General features: G+C 43.6%; 3 protein-coding genes across 6 annotated transcripts in view; all 3 read left to right on the top strand.

The window, feature by feature from the left end:
• The window catches only part of LOC115608060 (zona pellucida sperm-binding protein 4-like), a 29,719-nt gene extending 22,534 nt beyond the window's left edge, over positions 1-7,185 (top strand). The window contains exons 13-15 of the mRNA XM_030486196.1: positions 385-509; positions 6,751-6,866; positions 7,135-7,185. Of these exons, the coding sequence (XP_030342056.1) occupies positions 385-509; positions 6,751-6,866; positions 7,135-7,185 (292 nt within the window). The remainder of the gene's footprint in view (positions 1-384; positions 510-6,750; positions 6,867-7,134) is intronic.
• The window catches only part of MARCHF8 (membrane associated ring-CH-type finger 8), a 149,169-nt gene that overhangs the window by 88,425 nt on the left and 42,249 nt on the right, over positions 1-18,495 (top strand). The window lies entirely within an intron of this gene.
• Positions 78-15,497, top strand: LOC115608668 (tolloid-like protein 2). Its single transcript, XM_030487840.1, has 6 exons — positions 78-509; positions 6,751-6,866; positions 8,842-8,944; positions 11,713-11,829; positions 14,178-14,323; positions 15,186-15,497. Exons 3-6 carry the CDS (start codon positions 8,845-8,847, stop codon positions 15,387-15,389), a joined length of 567 nt encoding a protein of 188 aa, XP_030343700.1. The 5' UTR covers positions 78-509; positions 6,751-6,866; positions 8,842-8,844; the 3' UTR covers positions 15,390-15,497.

The raw sequence follows: 18,495 nt of genomic DNA, 5'->3' as shown, positions 1-18,495 counted from the left end.
CCTCTTCCCTCTGCTCCTTTGGCTTAAGTGTCCAGTCCGCGCTCCTGCTGAGCCAGATGTGCCATCAGCCTTCTGCAAGAATATTTCATTGCCTTTTCTGAATTATGGCAAGGAATGTATCTATACTCAAACAGAGGCAGCAGCAATTTTGATATATCAAAAGAGGAATTTATTGGCTTGGCAGACTTGCCTGTACATTTGGAAGCTGTCTGCTCTAGTGAGAAGGCCACCTCAAGACATGCAGTTATCACAATCTGCATTACTCTTGCTTGTTAGTATGGGATATGGTGAAGGGGATGGTGCGGGAGGCCTGCCAGAATGACTTTCTGTGCATCATGTCACTTTGCCTGCTTCACCGCTCTGTGTCTCTGTTCTTCCCTTTAGAGGGGTTTTCCTCGACACCATCCTTCCCCGTCGTGATGATAACGGGGTCCGGCCAACTATTGGTCAGCGTATTCGCCTGAGTCAGGGAGACATCGCTCAGGCAAGGAAGTTGTACAAATGCCCAGGTAAATATGGCTTATGGAGATGGCTCCAACTTTATTATAGATACATGGTTTATCTGGAAGGCATTGGATTCAAGAGTACCTTAACAATTTCTTTGATGAAAGAGACTCAGGAAATGTAGACCACCAAATGCTTCAGCTTGGAGCTGTGAGAGGATTGAACTTGCCTAACATGTGTCTCCTATTAGTACTTTGCTAGTATTCCTGTTTGGTTTAGGGCTCCAAGTTGGTCCAGTGTAGACTCTGTTCATAGAAAATTAAATCAATGTACAAGACCACGGAGAAAGAGGGGTCTAGGAGGTAGCAAAGTGGCTATATTATATCTCTCATTTATTACCAGAGACATATCTGGTATGCTGGTTCTCTGCACACCAACCATCAAACTTCTGTTGAGTTATTTATACAATTGTTGTCCCAGAGATGAGCCTTAAGAAAACTGCAAATTTATCCTGTGATTATGGTATGTTGCACTGAGGCTTGGGAGATAACATGGAAGAAAGCTCAAAAATATTGATTTGTGAAAAACCAGATGGTGGAATCTGGTGCTTTGAACTGGTCAGGGGAGGGTTGTATCACTCTTTCTGCTGTCAAAGGATTGATAGACTGGGAACAGCTTTGATAGAGAACCCATCTACATATGTGTGACATACCAGACCAACAGTCTGTGTCCTGCTTTTTGAGGGGTCTGAAAAGATTGGCAGAAAGAGAATTGGGGTCACAGATATGATTGGGAGACTAAATTTACCTATCAGAACAGAAGGATCATTCAAAGTGGAGATGTTAGTGAAAGTTTATGCAACAGTTTTAGCTGAATAGGTTAATAGAGAAAACTAAATTTCAGACAAGTAATCTGCTGGCCTTAAGGACAGGTTGAATATGAGGATTCATCAAGAAAGGCTCTTTGCTTGAAAGAGAGGCTTTAAGCAAAGATGGCACCCAGTTTGGTGCCTGTGGCATGAACTACAGCAACTGAGAGGGCAGAGAGCATGGGAACTGTGATGCTCGGAGGCAGAAAATTTAACAAGCTGTGCTGAATTTCTGCAGGTAATGAAACATCAATGAGAACATGTTGGAGAATGAGAAAGTTGCCCTAATTTTGCAGAATTATCATGAACATTCATGATAATTCATGATAATAAGGGAGATGAAAAAGGACTTTTGTAAGCACAGCCCAGGAGTTTATCTGTATGGGTTGGTCTGGCCAGAATATTGGTCCAGTCGAGAGTGGCTTTGGGCGGTTATAAACCTAATGTGATCATAAATGATTAATCCTCTTGGAATAAGCATATCAGAGAGAGAAGGGAGAAGATGAGAAGAAAGGGATGAATTTACCAGTATGCAGAGTCACATCTTAAGTGAATGGCTGGCTAGCACTGCCCTGTGAACCATTCATAAGGCAATGGGAACTGGTTGATAGCTTGCTGTGCAAATCTGCTGCTTCTCTGTATCTAGCTACAGGTCAGAGAGCATGGGTTCATAAAGGTTTAGAATAAATTCTGATGACTTCAGGATCTGTGATGTTTGGGGATCTCTGCTTAGCTTATAGTGAATGGTATAACTTTCTTAGGTGTGCTAGTCCTAATTATCTTTTTTTTTTTTTTTTTCCTCTTTACCACTTAGAATTTTCTCTCATTTGCTTTTGGTTGAACAAGATGTAGTTCTTGGAAAATTATCTCATGGATTAGCTTAGGAATTTGTTTGTTTGAATACTCAAAAGAAAGAAAAAAAAAAGGATGTTTTGTACCATGTTTTTTGATTGAGTCAGACTTAATGCAAGCAGGCTTTTCATTCTCATAGCTGGAAGCATCAACTGCAGATTCAGATTTCTTGAGGCAAGCTGAAAAGTCACTTTGGCCTGAGGTTAAAGTCAAATTAAAAGCTATAAAGCAACTTTCTTTAAAATGAGGACCCTTCTGAGTCTCAAGTTTTCCACTTGCAAAGTAGAACTTTTCTACTTTTTAGTTGGTTTTTTTTTTCCCATAAAGCTTTCACACAGGTTATTGCAGTTCAAAACATATTTTGCAGCAGAATGATTAGAGCTTTAAGCCTACTAAACAAATTTTCTTCACATATCTATTGGTTTGGTTTGGTTTTCTTTTTTTCTTTGCATCAAAATTTATACACAGCTTTCATTCGAAGAGAAAGGGGTACAGTATATGTTATGACATTATTATCTTCAGCTGCCATTTGAATCTGTAGCTTGAAAAGTTCTCTTCCTCTGCAAAATGCAAAACACAGGAGTTCAAAAACAAAGCACTGCAGTTGTATGTTCAAGCAGGGATTGAATGAGGCTTTAGGTTGAGGAAAATTTTGTTTAGTAGTCAAGCTGAGGATTTTTAGGTAAAATGCAACAACATGATACAGAAATTGAATGGCAGACGGTTTCCCTTTTAGAAAGAGTCTCCATCTGAGAATGCCTGAGAAAATCCCCCAAAAAAGAGCAAACATGGTGGAGGATGAGTTACAAGCATGCACTGGTATGAGCCAGGATGACTGCTGTGTCTATTTTAAGAAACAGGGCTCTCCAACTCATTAGACTGGAGCTCTTGTGGCTGCTACAGTTAAGGCTGGCTTAGGTTTTCCATTCTAAAACCCTGCTGCTTTAAATTGCTCTTCATTCCACAAAGCTTATACCTGCTGGGTTAAAGTTAGTGTCAAGCCAGGTGAAACCAAATGAAATTTGTCGCAGGAATTTCTGGAAGGCAAAATGCATTCTGCTACATAGTAGTAAATCATAGAATCATAGAATAGTAAGGGTTGGAAAGGACCTTAAGATCATCTAGTTCCAACTCCCCTGCCATGGGCAGGGACACCATGCCCTAAACCATGTGGCCCAAGGCTCTGTCCAACCTCGCCTTGAACACCTCCAGGGATGGAGCATCCACAACCTCCCTGGGCAACCCATTCCAGTGCTTCACCACCCTCACTGTAAAGAACTTCTTCCTTATATCTAGTCTAAACTTCCCCTGTTTAAGTTTGAACCCATTACCCCTTGTTCTACCACTACAGTCCCTAAGGAAGAGTCCCTCCCCAGCATCCTTATTGACCCCCTTCAGATACTGGAAGGCTGGTATGAGGTCTCCACGCAGCCTTCTCTTCTCCAGGCTGAACAGCCCCTACTTTCAGTTTTCTTCATATGGGAGGTGCTCCAGCCCTCTTATCAAGCTTGTGGCCCTCCTCTGGACTTGCTCCAACAGCTCCATGTCCTTTTTATGTTGAGGACACTAGATTTGATATGGTTTAATGGTTGAGGATTTGATGAGTATAGTCACTACAAAAGACTTGAAAACAGCATGTCCTGCTGTTTTGTGCTGTGCTAAAGGAAACAGGCCTAACTGCAGGAATGGTTAAACTATAAATTGAGAATGGTCCTCCATTATATCATTTATTTCAATTCTCTGTACATTTTCAAAAAGATTTACTGTATCAGTAACCAGCTGATAAGCAATAAGTGCCTGTCACTCAACTACTTCATTTACAAATGACTTCTGAAGCGTTCACCTCTCCTGCTTTGCTTTTCAACTCTTTTCCTTTCTAGCTGCTTACATGTGCAACAGCCTCTTTACCAGGGGCAAAAACCACCTCGGCTCAGCTTCTTGGATCCCAGAAGTACCAAACACTAGTGTTATTGGACCTATTGGCTTCTTTGCCACTAACTGGAGTACAGTTGTATTGCTTTTTGGTGCGCTCTGCAAGAGATTGTGCTCTACGCACAGATACGCATTGCTCATTATTATCGTGCTTCTCCCTGCACGTGCAAGCAGTTTCCTCTCTGAGCTGAAAGGCTAGCCTCTCCCAGCCTGTCTGGAGAGTTTCCTCTGCAAGGTTTGGACAGTTAACTAGGTCTCCTTAAACAGTGTTTTGCAGAGTAGTGTTTGGTAGTGGATACATTAGTGCCTATTCCATAATTACACAGTCTTGCCAGGAACTGTGTAACTACACTTGAGAGAATTAAGTCTGGGCTGTTAGAGACCTTCACTGTGGTTCAGCTTAGGGCAGTAGTCCTCTTTGTCCTATGTCATTACAGTCATGTAGTATGTGTTCCCAGTGATGTAGAGCCTACTAAATAAACTTTATCTTTTAAAAAGATTTTTGAGCAGAGAAAAAGAATCTTTATATATCTTGGTGAGTTATGGATTGGAATCCTCTCTTTACTGAGACACCTTGCCAGATGATGGCATTCCTAGAGACATCCTAAGATGGTAGCTGCTCCAGACCATGCATTGACCAGTGGTGATGCCAGAGGATCAGCTGAAGAATGGTTTGCTGTCCTCAGCATAAGTATTGACGTATGGCTGGGACCCAGCTTCTTTGAGATGTTTAACTGTTAAATGGGCAGCATGCATCCTCAGTATAGTTGAGGATCCTAGCAGCATCCTGGGAGCTGAAATTGTCCTAACAGATTTCGGCGAAGATAATAAGGCAAGGCATCTTTGCAAGAGGTAGAAAGGAAGCAAGTATACTTACTCTGCAAATGGCAGCCTTCTTTCTTCTCCGGTGCATGCAGGTTATCACTTTTTACAAGCATCTTTCTGCCCACTTGATGAATACAGACAGCATCACCTGCCAAATATTTTGGCAGAGGTGGGAGGATATTAGCTATTTCTGCAGAATTGAAACTAAAACTTGCTGTGCAATGCTCCTTTGTAGTTGCATAATGTAGGGGGAGTTCTCAGTGCTCAAAACTGCTGGAGAAGTAAGGAGCAATGTAAAGTTTTGACCTTTCATTTATTTTCTTCATTCCTCTAGGGCAGGTGTGTGCATTTACCTGCTGATTTTGCTCAGTTGTGCTTTCTTTCTAGTAGTTAAAAATACCTTTCCTGACAGGAATCACTTTGCCAGATCCCATGCTGACCTGTGCCTTGAAATATGTGCAACTTGTTCCTAGGAGTGACTCCACCTTCCAGAGCACCCCTATAAGCTGTTTGGTTGGGCAAAACCCTTTTTTATGTCTGCACCTATTGTTCATCTAGTCTGATCTGTCAAGCTGGGGATCAAACTGCTTCAGGGAAATAAAGAAATCCTGGCCTAGGTGACTCCCTCTTCCTTTTTTGAAGACATTAAACTTTTTGAATGGGACCAGTCTCTTTTCACCTCCAAATTGCGACCCGCCCATCTAAACGTAATCAATCATGGCTGAAAAATTAGTGAGGGTGTGATAACATGAAGTAGAGGAATATCCTCTGGCATTTCCATGAAAAAGGGAGGGCCTTGTCGGATCTTTCAAAGCACTGCTGCTTAACATGGGATTTTTGGAAGCTGCCTTACCGTCACTGAGGAAACCAAGCTGCAGGTCAAGGGCAGCTTTATAAGATCAGCTCGTTATGAAATTGGAGAAACAACTGGAGAGCAGATAAGCCCCTGCTCCTTGCAATAGGCATTTGCATGTGTCTAGTGAGCACTCTGAAGGAAATGGAAGCTTTGATAGTTATGATCCTCCCATCTAGCTCATCAGCTGCTCTGAAGATGTAGATGGTCACTCCCTGTTCCAGCTCAGTCCTTCTCGCTCGGAGAGCAGGAACTACAGTAGTCACAGCTTTCCCAGATGTTGGAAGCCGTGGTTCCCTAAAGGAGCATATGTGTGTGCATATTACTTGCTTTCCAAAAGTCACTCTGGGATCTACATTTCATCAACTGCAGCAGGCCACAAAAACAGGAAGGTGGAGAGCAGAGTGAGCTGCAGTGCTTACGTTTTATCCTGCACAGTGTGACAGAAGGGTAGGTGCTGAACAGATGAAGCATGAGGGCAGTGGGGCTTGCCCTGCTTTTGTTAGGATATTTTAACCCTCCAGAAAGACACTTAACAATGGTAACTAAGGAGAACCTCATTGAGCAGCTTGTAGTGAAGGGAAAACTGATTTGCTGGCAGCAGTCTTGGGGTTGCAAGGTGGGGTGGGGTTGATGTTTTGCATTTGATTAGTGGATAAGATATTCCTCAGTAGGGTTGAAAACTACTGAGTGCTGGCATGTGGAAGGAAGGAGAAGGAAGAAAGGTGCCTCTTTAAAAGCTGCTATACCTGTGTCCTTGCACTGATCATCTTCTATCCTAAGAATTCTGACAAATTTCACATTACCCCTTTGGCAAGATCTCATTTGGTCAATGACCTTTGCCAGTACCATGAATGAACATCCTTGGAGCACCAGCCACCAACCTGCACACAACCATGTGCAAACATTTCGGTAGCCCCTGACATCTTTCAGAGAGTCACTCCTCATTGCTGGGTTTTTTTTCTTCTTCCTGCAGCTTGTGGAGAGACTTTGCAGGACTCAACAGGGAATTTCTCAGCCCCTGGCTTTCCGAATAGCTACCCGTCCTATTCCCACTGTGTCTGGAGGATCTCGGTGACCCCAGGGGAGAAGGTAGGTGCCACACCAGCACAAGGTGTACTGTGTGCTTCCCTGGCATGTGGTTTTGCCTGTGACGACAGCACTAGCAACTGCCAAAAGATCTCCAACGTGCCTGGAGTGTAGGGTTGGAGACTGGAAAGGCTCCTGAGCACCACTGCTGTCCTCCCAGAGATGGGGTCAGGAATACATGGTCCTGAGGAGAGAAGAGGTACTGCTGGAGTGCAGCCCCCTCACAGGTCTGGGCTGCATGTTGATCTCTGATCCTTCCTCTTGATTTGAGGTTGAGCCCCGCATGGACGTTGCCTGTCACCCACCTTTCAAAGCCAGGTGACAGTCAGATGAGTTGGGTAAAATGTGCCAGCAAGCTGGGGGCTTGAAGAGAGCCTGAGGAGCTGTGACTGACATCAGTGGCCTGCCCCTGTCACACAGGCGTAATGTTCCTGTCAGGGGACTCCTGCTCCCTGCCTTGAAACACTGAGCCCCGCTGCGCATCAGTCATCCACCCTGTCCACTTTCTTCCCAGCACCTTTTGTTTTATTGATCTTCCTGTGGAAATGAAATCTTTCCTTAATCCACTAATGCCAGCCCTTCAGGCCTTTCATGCTGTACCAGCCTGCAAGAATGCACAGCCTGGCTTGGGAGCTCCTCGGCAGAGTGGCTTTGCTGAGGACCACCCTCGAGACGCTCTTAAGACTCAGACTTGAACAAAGAAGAGCAGAGCTCACTCATTTTGCAGCAGATGTTTTGCTCTGGGGCACGGTTCTGTCATCCGCAAGCCCAGTCCCATGCGCTGCTGAGCTCCTGCCATTCGCTGCAGGGAGAGCTTCACCAGGGGCAGAGGTGCCAATAACTGCCCAGGTCTTGAGACTATGGCACTGGGAGTTTTGCAGTGTAAATGTTACCGTAAATTCTCCCTTTGTCTCTCAGCCTTTGTCTCTCAGCTTCTTCAGAAGAGTTGTATTGGATAGGACCCAGCATCTAAATACTGAACCACTGACAAAAAAAACCCAACAAAAATCAACAACAAAAAAAACAAGTTCAGATTAAAAGATTAAATGCTTCAACTTATCTGTTTAATCAAATGCAGCACTTGGTACAAAGTAGCAGCATAGCACTGAGACATTAGCTTAGAACAGATATTGGGCTTGTAGTATTCATTTGCATAGAAACACCATAGAAAAACTTGCTGTCCTAAGTCAGAAAACTGCAAAAGTGTGAACAAAAGCGACATAGTTACAGACTGCACTCTGCACATCCGGCCAGGGCTTTTATTTTAATCTAATGATGTTTCTGTGGCAGATTATAGATGTAAGTTAATACATTCATCAAATCTTGCAAGGAAAAATGCCAGAAGCACACCCCCTCAATGACTTCCGTAAGCCCATAGAGAGGCCTGTAATCCATGTTACAGAGGAAGGAGACCAAAGGGATAAAATTTTAATGCTAAGCTCTGCTCAGTAAAGCCACCAAATACAATTGCATCATAATGATGGTGTGGGTGTAATTGTCAGAATGTGGAAACTTGTCAGCAAAATCAGCTATTTCTTACAAGTGTCATTTTTGTAAGCGTAGAGACCCCAAACATCTGCGTTTTGGGTCAATGTGCTTCTCTACGATGTTCACATTAAACAAAACCAGTGATTCAATTTTTTATGAAAAAAAAACCCCTGAAAACCCAAAGCAAAACCAAAACCCAACAAATTGGGCTTTTCTAGTCATTTTAGTAACTGAGGAGCAGTGACTGTGAATTACAGAACGGATAGTGAGTTCTGTCTGCTGTCATATACTTTCATGGCTTCATTAAAATACTTCGAGAAGCATTTTTTTTTTTTCAGGAAAGCTGATTAAAAAATCAGCAAACTGTCCAACTGTCTTTTTCTGTGTACTCACTTAGGCAGCACTGTAGCAGAGGTCAAGCACATAATCTGTAGGGTCTTCCCTTGAAAGTAGCTCCCTTCCCACAGAAGCGTGTGCTCTCTCCTTTCAGATTATGTTAAACTTCACATCAATGGACCTATTTAAAAGTCGCCTTTGCTGGTATGATTATGTGGAGGTGCGTGATGGCTACTGGAGGAAGGCTCCGTTACTGGGTGAGTAGTTGCTCCATTTTAATTGCATTTTCTGTGTTCTTCTTGATGCTTAGGGTGGTAGGTGGGGAAAACAAACAGAAACAAACCTTTCTTTACCTGGAAGGAGCTTCCGTTGAGCCAGTGTACTGGCCATTCATTAATGTCTCCATCCAGAGATGTCAGTGTGCTGTATTCACATCAAATGATCCCTGCTCCAAGCCCTTTGGTAGCAGAGACTTTGTTCCTTCCTTTTGCAGCTTGAGAAGAGAGGCAGAGAGGGCTGGGACTAAAAATGTGGTCTCTGGAGTTTTATTGCTGCTTTTTCCTAAGACCAGGGTAGAACTGCCAGGCAGTCAGAATGAAGCAGCCATGCAGCTCCTGGCCCAAGCTCCTGCCATTATTTCTCAAGTATTGTGTTTACAAATACACAAGTAGTCTGTGCTTTGAGCCTCTGTACTTCTAACAGGGAACTTGCTAGACCATGCCTAGAATGTCAAACTGTGCAAGGGCTCTGCTCCACTCCTGCTCTCAAATGTAAAATGGTGCACTGCAAACAGTCACTTCCGCCTGAAAGGAAGTAAGTGATCAGGTTGTGTAGCATCACCAGTTGTGTTAGAGGTGCTATGCTCCATGCTGCAGCACAGGAGTGGGCTAGTCAGTGTGGGGTCAGTAGGCTTACGAAGGTCTGGGTGCTCTCCTTGGCGCCACTGGGCATCCCAGCCCTGGTACCAGGTGAGGTGCTAAGGCTGAAGTCATGCTGCTTTCTGGAAGTTTCCATGGGCCTGAGTTTCAGTGCAGAGTTGGAAGCCGGTTTTACTGCTTCCTGCCTGTTTTGGGGTTGGCAGCATGTATTGCTGTTTTCTGCTGTACATGCGTCAGGTAACATTGCTCCAGCAGCTGCGACTTAGCTCATTATTTATTTTTTCTGCTGAGTAATTTAAAGGTATTTCAGAAGCCAAGCACCTCCCCGTCCCCCAGTGCAGGTGGACCTGCGAGTGTTTCCATCTGGAAGGAGACACTGCATGAGTGGCCACAGCTCCCGCAAGGGGCTGAGCCCATGAAATTAGCTCGGAAGAGGCAAACAGATGGCAATTCAGCAGGGGGTGGGGAGGGGATTAGTTTGAATTGTGAAAGCACGGGCTTCTTGCGCGGAGAAAAAAATACATGTGCACTGCATGTTTTCCCAGAGAAGTGTGTGAAAACCCAGCCTTTAAATGGTGTATAATTTTTTATGAATGGGCCCTTTATCACACTCTGAGGAGTTTGCTCATTCTCGTTCCTCATCTGTGTTTCCTCTCCTTGTCACCCTTGTTAAACTCCAAGTCTAAATCCAGGAGGCAGTTGCTCAGTGACCCTAGAAGAAGGAGCTTTGCAGTGCTGATGTTTTTTGTTAGTATGCCCTTTGGGAGTGGAGATTGGGAGATGGTATTGGTACACTGCAGGGCTGTCACTCTGCCCCAACAGCGCTGGGCAGCTTGGGGATATAGGGGCTTATAACTGAGTAGCCAAGTAAAGCTAGGATCCAAGGTAATATTTGGATGGCTGACTCCATAAGAGAAAAAAGTTGGTGGTGAAACTGCTGTTGAAGAGAAACAAAGTTTTGCAACTCATGTGTGGCCTGCCACTGAGGGATAGCTCTTGCATGCTTGAAGGTCATAGCCTTTGTGACCTGTCAGCCAACAAGCCTTGAATTATCTGACACCTTATTCAGCGTAGGGAAATACCAGTGCAGCCTGCTAATGGGAACTAAGGCGCTATCTTGCAGGTAAGGCATTAACCAGGGTTTTAGCCCAGTGGAGGTAAGCCTTTGCCTGGTGTTGCAATGCCAGGATCCCTATCACTGCTGTCCTGACTGAATTCAACCTGGCAAGCTGCTCTCTGCCTCTGTCAAATTCCCACTGGTGATTCAGTTGGACAAGGTGCCAAGGCCGTGTTGAATTCAGTATATAGCCGTGCTGGTGTCACCTGAAGTGAAGCACCACGTTTGCACTGAGTCCTCTCATTGCATACTTGGTTCTTGCTCGGCTTCTGTGAGGAGCTTCTGTCTGGAACTGTTACAGCTGAACCCAGGATAAACAGGTAGAGGAGCAGCAAATCAGGGTTGTTAAGGTTGTTTGGGACATCTGCAGCTGTTCTTTTTCAGGACTCATTCTTGTTAGCAGGATTTGGGTATTTACCAGTGCTGGTGCCTGCCAGAGAGCTCAGATCTGGGTGAATCATGGAGCAAAAGGGCTCTTGGTCTCTCTTGAAAGAGTTTGAATGACTGCAGAGGCTTAACTGGGAAGAGGTGAGAGCAGAGGACAGTGTTTTCTCATCAGCATGGCCACATCTTGCCTTTGGTTTGACTTGGACAATTTTCTCTTAGGTGCAAAATGCTGAAGGAACTTCCAAGGTCTAACAGATGGAAAAGACGTTTCTTAATGCCACATCTCTAGAAGGACAAGGGATGGTTTCCCACCCTTGCAGCTCATTTGCCCAATTTTGTGGTCAAAAAAAGAGCTCTTTTGAATTTACCAGAGCAATAGAGACTGCATCTATGACTACTGGATTCTGCTGACAGCTGAAGAAAACTTTTATTAAATTAATAATTGAAGAGGACATGAATTAATTGTGGGGGGGGATGGGAACAGAAACTCATTTAAAAGCACAAGTGGTGGGAATGAAAGGGTGTTTTACACAAGCACAGCTCCTTTAACCACAGCCTCTTTGCTTCCTGGAGCCACAGGTGCCTGCTATGCTGTGCTGCCTGTCAGCCAGGAGATCTTGATCATCTCTTTCCTGCCTTCTAGGTAGATTTTGTGGTGACAAGATCCCTGAACCAATGATTTCCACGGACAGCAGGCTGTGGATCGAGTTTCGGAGCAGCAGTAACATCCTGGGCAAAGGCTTCTTTGTGGTCTATGAAGGTACAGCCCTTAGCTAGAAGTCTGTTGCATTGCACGGAGCAGACAGAACAGGATGCAGGGGGTTATGGGATCAGCAGGAGTTCTGTGTCACCACATGGTTAGATGCAGCTCTCACTCTTGTCTTTATGGATATTGGCAGATTTTGCAGGCTGCTTCAGCAGACAAGGCATGGATCTTCCAATGAGATCATCACATTTTTTGGGGGGACAACAGGATGGCAGCATGGAGCTATAGCTTCTGTTCCTACACCACATTCTGTTTGCCATAACCAGCCCCTGCGAGCAGCAGTGCTGGGAGTAGCAGGATTTCTTCCAGTAATTTAGTAGGCAAAATTCTGGTTTGGATCATGCATTTTGTATCACTTACCGCAGCTTATTTTGTTGCGGGTTTTGTGTGGGTTTTTTTTTTCATTATTTTTTTAGTCTTTCTGGTTTTGCTTTGTTTTTTCTCAAATGCAAAGATTGTTCTTTGGCTTCTCTCTTGTATGTTTTACTTACAGAAGATTAGAAATTAGCATGTCAGATACTTTAGCAGGTCAGGTACTTTGGAAACTTGCATGGCACGGGATGCTGAAACCACTTCAGCGGAGCAATACTACCAAAGTCAGTAACAAATCAGTAACATCCCTTCTCCATATATGCTTATTTTTGTGCAATATTGGCTCTAAAATGTATTAAAAGCCTTTATGATTCTCTGGGCAACAGGCATTTTCTTAGAAGTACCAGTGTTGTCCACAGTATTGAGGGTCACCATTTGGTATCAACATTGCATCATCTTCTTTCTGCAGCCACAGGAACAAGCATGACACTGGAAGCCCAGTGCCCAATATACTCATGAATAATGATACTAACAGAAGGAAGCAAAGAAAACATGGGACTGTTGGAGAAGTGCAAGTAAAGCATATGAGGATTTCACAACAGTGTGGGGCTAACAAATGTGTTTCACAGGAGACATATCTGGTTTCTACAGGAATTGTTGCCCCAGAGACAGAAGTAGCTTGCCTGATTATGGGGTTTTTTACATCTCTCCTGAGAAGCAGCTGTTGCCTGAACCATGTGGTTTGTAACATCCCTTTTATGGTAGTTTGTTGGAATTAGAAGTGATCAAACTAGCGTGTCTCTAATAGACTGATTTATTTTGGGTTATTGTGTTGGTGGGCTTGTCAGATTAATTCTTACAGTGGGTTATTCCCCAGTGATACCTGCTCCAACTTTAGAAGAAAAAGAAAAAAAAAAGCAAGGTGAGGAATGCTTTGGGGAAGCAACTTCTCTGTTCTTCATCATGCATGTTAATATGGCATTGTGCTTCATATTGTTAAATGGTATTGAAAGAAAAAAAATATTACCTTGGCTACATGCAAAAGTCACTATGCAAGCTTTCTTTTCTCTTGACAATTTTCTGTATTTCCTGTTAATTAATAAATGACCCCTAAAGGCTTAGTAAATATGAGCTACACTTGCTTCACTTGACTTTTGAGGAGATCAAATGAAAGCAGAATGTGCACCTAGCAGTCAAACTTTCCTCCAACTCTTCATATTTTCCTAACTCTTCAAGACTCTGGCTTTTTATGTAACCCTTTCCCACAAGAAACTTCCAATTGGAAAGGTATGAAATCTACAGCTAAGCCTGAGAGCAAGCACAGAGTATGACTGGTGGAAGCCAGCTCGTACCACAGAAACAGTGACAGTCCATTGCATAATTCTTTTCTTAACTCAGCCTCCTCATGTCAGAGCAGCAGGTAGTGAGATTATCAGCACCTCTCTCCATTGTTTATTTGCTGAAATTGGAGCATTTCCAAAAATCTTTCTTAATCCCTACTGACCTCCAGAGCAAACTCTGGCAATGGCTTGTTTCTTTCCACTGTTGTGACTTCTGTGTCTTGGCAACAAGGGTAACTTCTATTTTCAGGAGGCATTGTCCTTAAATGTTTAACTTTTATCAATTTTTGTCCACAACCTCTCTGCATTATTGCCATCTTGTGGCTGGATCAGATTTGCAACTGGGTTTTGTTTGGGGTTTTTGCCAATTTTTCTTGGTCCTTATTGCTGGTACCGGGTTTTAAGCAGTTATGAAGGTGACCAGGAATATGAAACGCGCAAATTCATAAAAATTCTCTATCCCAGTGAGTTCACCTTCCACGGAGGTTGTCCTCCTTGGCACAGCAAGACAGGAGACACTGTCACTAAGACAAAATGTTAGATTTGGAAAAACTTCCATGACCTGAATGCCGCCTTTGTGTAACAGAGTAATGATACAGATTTGAATAAGGAAGAGGACGATGTATGGAGCAGGCTTCACCTAATGAAAAACCTGCAATCTTGTGGTTTTGCTATTTGTTTTTTATGAAGCTATTTGTGGTGGAGAAATTCACAAAGATGCAGGCCAGATCCAATCGCCCAATTACCCAGATGACTACAGACCTTCCAAAGAGTGCATCTGGAAGATCACAGTTTCTGAGGGTTTTCACATAGGAATCACATTCCAAGCCTTTGAGGTGAGAAATGTAATTTTATATTATATTGTAGATATTATTTTGCCTCTGTAGATGCTTTAAAATGAAGAAGAAATAAATTTTTTTTAATTCTTTTGAATACTTCTGAACATAATTTCTTCTCACCAGAAGTCTGCTCAGAGGTCTTGAAGCCAAGTTTTAAGTATGATTATTTTTCAAAAACTGTTACTTATGGTCACAATCCAGGCAAAAAACTCTTGGTGTTGCTAAGGCTTGGCAGATTGCAGGTGTCTGTGAATCTCCAAAGAAACATCATGTTCTCAGATGGCAGACAGGCTCTGAAGATTTCAGAAAAGGTTTTCTCCTACTGATTATAAAATGTCTTACACTTTTATCTAGGTGTCCAGTCATCTGTTTCTGACCACTGATGTATAAGTCACAGATAGGAATGACCAGGATCCGGGTTGCTGCATAAATCCCATCTATCCCATAGACTCTTGTGGCTTGTGTACATGTACTGTGCTTGTCCTGGAAAGAGCTGACCCCACTACTGTGGGGCCACTAGCCGTGACCCCACAGCTGTTTCTTGAACCTTTCTGTTTGTGGTTGTTCTGCTCTGTTCCTTACAGCTTCGCATGGAAATGCAGCTTGTAGATAGTCAGGGACCGGGTGTCACCAGAAGGAAGCCATGAAAATAGCACTAGAACAGAGATATGCCCAGGCTTGAATGCAGTTTCAACTGCAGGAGAGCTCAATGGCAGCCATGAGGCAAGTACGTAGTTGTGACCAGTTGTTTGGGATGCTTGTTTGGAAGCTGATCTCTGGCCAAAGTCAAACTGGGTAGCTAGCCTGGCTCAGAGCACTCATACTAGTGAGCTACAGTCATATCCTTTTCCCATTGCAGATTGAATGGCACGATGCATGTTCTTATGACTACCTGGAGATCCGAGATGGCCTAACGGAATACAGCCCACTGATTGGTCACTTCTGTGGCTACGAGAAGCCAGAAGATATCAAATCCAGTTCAAATAAAGTATGGATGAAGTTTGCGTCTGATGCAACCATCAATAAAGCAGGCTTTGCAGCAAATTTCTTTAAAGGTATGTGATCTAAAAGGTATGTGATCCCAAAGTTTGGGACCATTCACCCCTTAACCTACTGCCATCCTGAAGTGATCAATTACCATTGCATCTACTTGTAGTTAAGAGCTGTTAGACTTTCCTGTACAATCACCAATACCAAGTTTATATACAAATTGCTTTGGGAGTATAGAAAGGTTTGATGCTGAGGCATAAACATCAGCTCCCTGATTAAGACAGAATGAAAGCCTACTGGGTCAGTGCCAGCACAGGCACTGATGACTTCTGCTGCATTGCTGGACAGAATGTGACCTCCATTATACATGCCAGGGCACATTTTCAAGCAAGGTACTGGTACTTCATAAAGAGTGTTAAAAACAACTCTCTGCTTACATTCTACTCCAAAGGAAACCTCTGGAGAGAGGGTAAATTTGAATGTAAGTAGAATCCCAGAGAAAATTTCTGAGTGCTTTAGGAGACAAATATGTTCCTAAACTGAGATCCTCTTCAGAAAGATGCAAATAAGACTAAGATTTTTCTTAAGAGCCAGACCCAAAACATGGTCCTTTACCAGCATCCTGCTGAGTTGATAGAGGCAAGAACAAAATAACCAACCAGTTGGGAAAATGTCTGCTGAGCTGCTGCAAGGTCGATAGTCATGTTTCTCTTCGGTTCAGTGACAGTTGTACAGAAATAATAGCTGCAATGCCAATATTTGGATTGCGTGAGTCCTTTATTTATTCCTACTTTAACTTCTGTCTCATGTTAAGGGTGTCATGGTCCATCTGGATCTCTCAAATTTACAGGACAATGTACTCTGTGAAATAAACATTATTTCGTGAGCCTGTTAAGAAATACAACAAACAAACATGGCAGGGCTCAATCCCCTTTGCTCAGACTGGCCTATCATGTGAATTCACTTATTCACTTATTCCAGTTATAAGGTTTCATAATTTATAACCTGTAATTCTTAATCCATGCACTTATGCACAAAAGAATTATTTAAATAAAGTTTGAGAGATCTAAATGGACTGTGACAAAGGGTGATTGCAAGATCACTGGCAAATACTGTGCTATTTAATTCCAGATCCTGAACAATGCTCACAGTGCCTAGACTTCCTTGTTTAAATTTCTCACGTTCCATAAAGACACAGAGAATACTTCTTCCTAAAGACATTCTGGCTTCTTTCGGGAGCTGATAGTGCAGGCTGACTGGCAGAGATGTCTTCCAGGGATTAGCATTACATGGAGACCTTTTCACCTGCAGAAAGTCATTCTCTAGAATCTGAGCTTCTCCAGCAAGTTTGTAGGGGAAGACAGTTACACACCTGAACCTGAGATGCTTTCCTTGTGATACAGATAGGCAGAAATAAATGCATTTATATTCTTTATGTAAAAAATGCATAAACATGCACTGCTACTGCAATTGCAGACACAAGTAAGCGATTTAACAGACAGGTTAGAAGCTATTGAACCTGTTATGGAGCAGCAAAGAAATACTCTGCTGTCTTCATAATGAATCCACAGACAGAAACCAGAAATAAAATCTGTTTGGTTTAGAACTGTTGCAGTGTGGGGTTCCTGACTGTGGGAAGGCTTTGCAGGAAGACAGTGTTATGAATAGAAGAGAATGGAATATTTCAGTTGGAAGGGACCTACAATGACCATCTAGTCAAGACTGTTCCTACTTGATCTGCATAGCAGATACTGTTACTGGGCCATTATAGTGGGTGTAGGCGGCAAGGTATTGGCAGTGGGAGGCTGCAGGGGCTGCCCTGTGCCAGATAGATATTTCAAGCTGACTCCAACAGTGGACCCACCACAGGACACAGATGAAGCCTATAAGCTAAGGTGGTGGCACCTCTGTGAAAACATGTTTAAGGAAGGTCAAAAATGGAGAGGAAAGAGAGGAGGAAGGAACAAAAAGTGCCAAACAGCAGAGATAGATAACACCAAACTGAGAGGAGAACGTGGAGGTGCTTCATGGCAGAGCAGATACTCCCTGCAGCCCATGGAGGACTCAGGACCCGGGGTGGAAGTATGAGAAGGAAGATGTGTCAGAATCATGTACTGGCTGTAGCTCCCTGTCCCCTCCTGCCTTTGCATGCTCATGGCCTTGCTGAATGGACTGAGTGTAAACTGCAGTGATACAAGCTTGGAGCGTAGTTGAGCCTGGGAAAGGGGGACAGAAAGGTGTTTTCCCTAAGTGTTTTGACATTTGTTTGGTTTTGTGGTTTGGTTTTTTTTTTTCCCCCCAGTTTTTGTTTCTCAATACCCAAATCAATACTCAAATATTTTAATTGGCAATAAATTCAGTTAAATTCCCCGAAGTTGAGTCTGTTCTACCTACAACAGTAATTGGTGGATAATTTCCCTGTCTTAACCCAAGAACTTGCTCTTTTCTTCTATTTCTCCCCCATTCCACTGGAGGGGGGAATGCATGGGGTAGGGTGGGGAGTGAGCAAGCCAACTGGGTGGGAGTTTGGCTGCCTGGGTGAGGCCAATCCACCAAAACCATGTTAATAAATCATCTATTTGCACAGGGTCAGGGTGAGAAGCCAGTACATCTGGCTATCTGTATATTACAATGTCAGTTCAGGATGTTGAGATGAAATTGGAAAAGCCTGGATTCAAAGTCTTGGGTAGCAAGTCTTCAGGTGTCTATGAAAAAGAAGGATTACTTGTGTATCCTCCCAGCTTCTTCACTGTACCCTGCTCAGTGGGGTATGGCCCCCAAAGCTCCCATGACTGTGGATTCCTGATGGCTGGTTCATGGTAGCTCAAGTCACTCAAGAATCATAGATCATGATAGTTAGGGTTGGAAAGGACCTTAAGATCATCTAGTTCCACCTCGCACTAAACCCTGTCACCCAGGACTCCATCCAACCTGGCCTTGAACACTGCCAGGGATGGTGCATCCACAACTTCCTTGGGCAACCCATTCCAGTGCCTCACCACCCTCACAGTAAAGAACTTCTTCCTTATATCTAACCTAAACTTCCCTGTTTAAGCTTGAACCCATTACCCCTTGTCCTACCACTACAGTCCCTAACAAAGAGTCCCTCTCCAGCATCCTTATAGGCCCCCTTCAGATACTGGAAGGCTGGTATGAGGTCTCCACGCAGCCTTCTCTTT

The sequence above is a fragment of the Strigops habroptila genome, chromosome 5 (genome assembly GCF_004027225.2).
Source record: "Strigops habroptila isolate Jane chromosome 5, bStrHab1.2.pri, whole genome shotgun sequence".
Taxonomy (NCBI): Eukaryota; Metazoa; Chordata; class Aves; order Psittaciformes; family Psittacidae; genus Strigops; species Strigops habroptila.
Note: the sequence above shows the minus strand (reverse complement) of the source record. Positions and strands in the feature narration are given on the sequence as shown.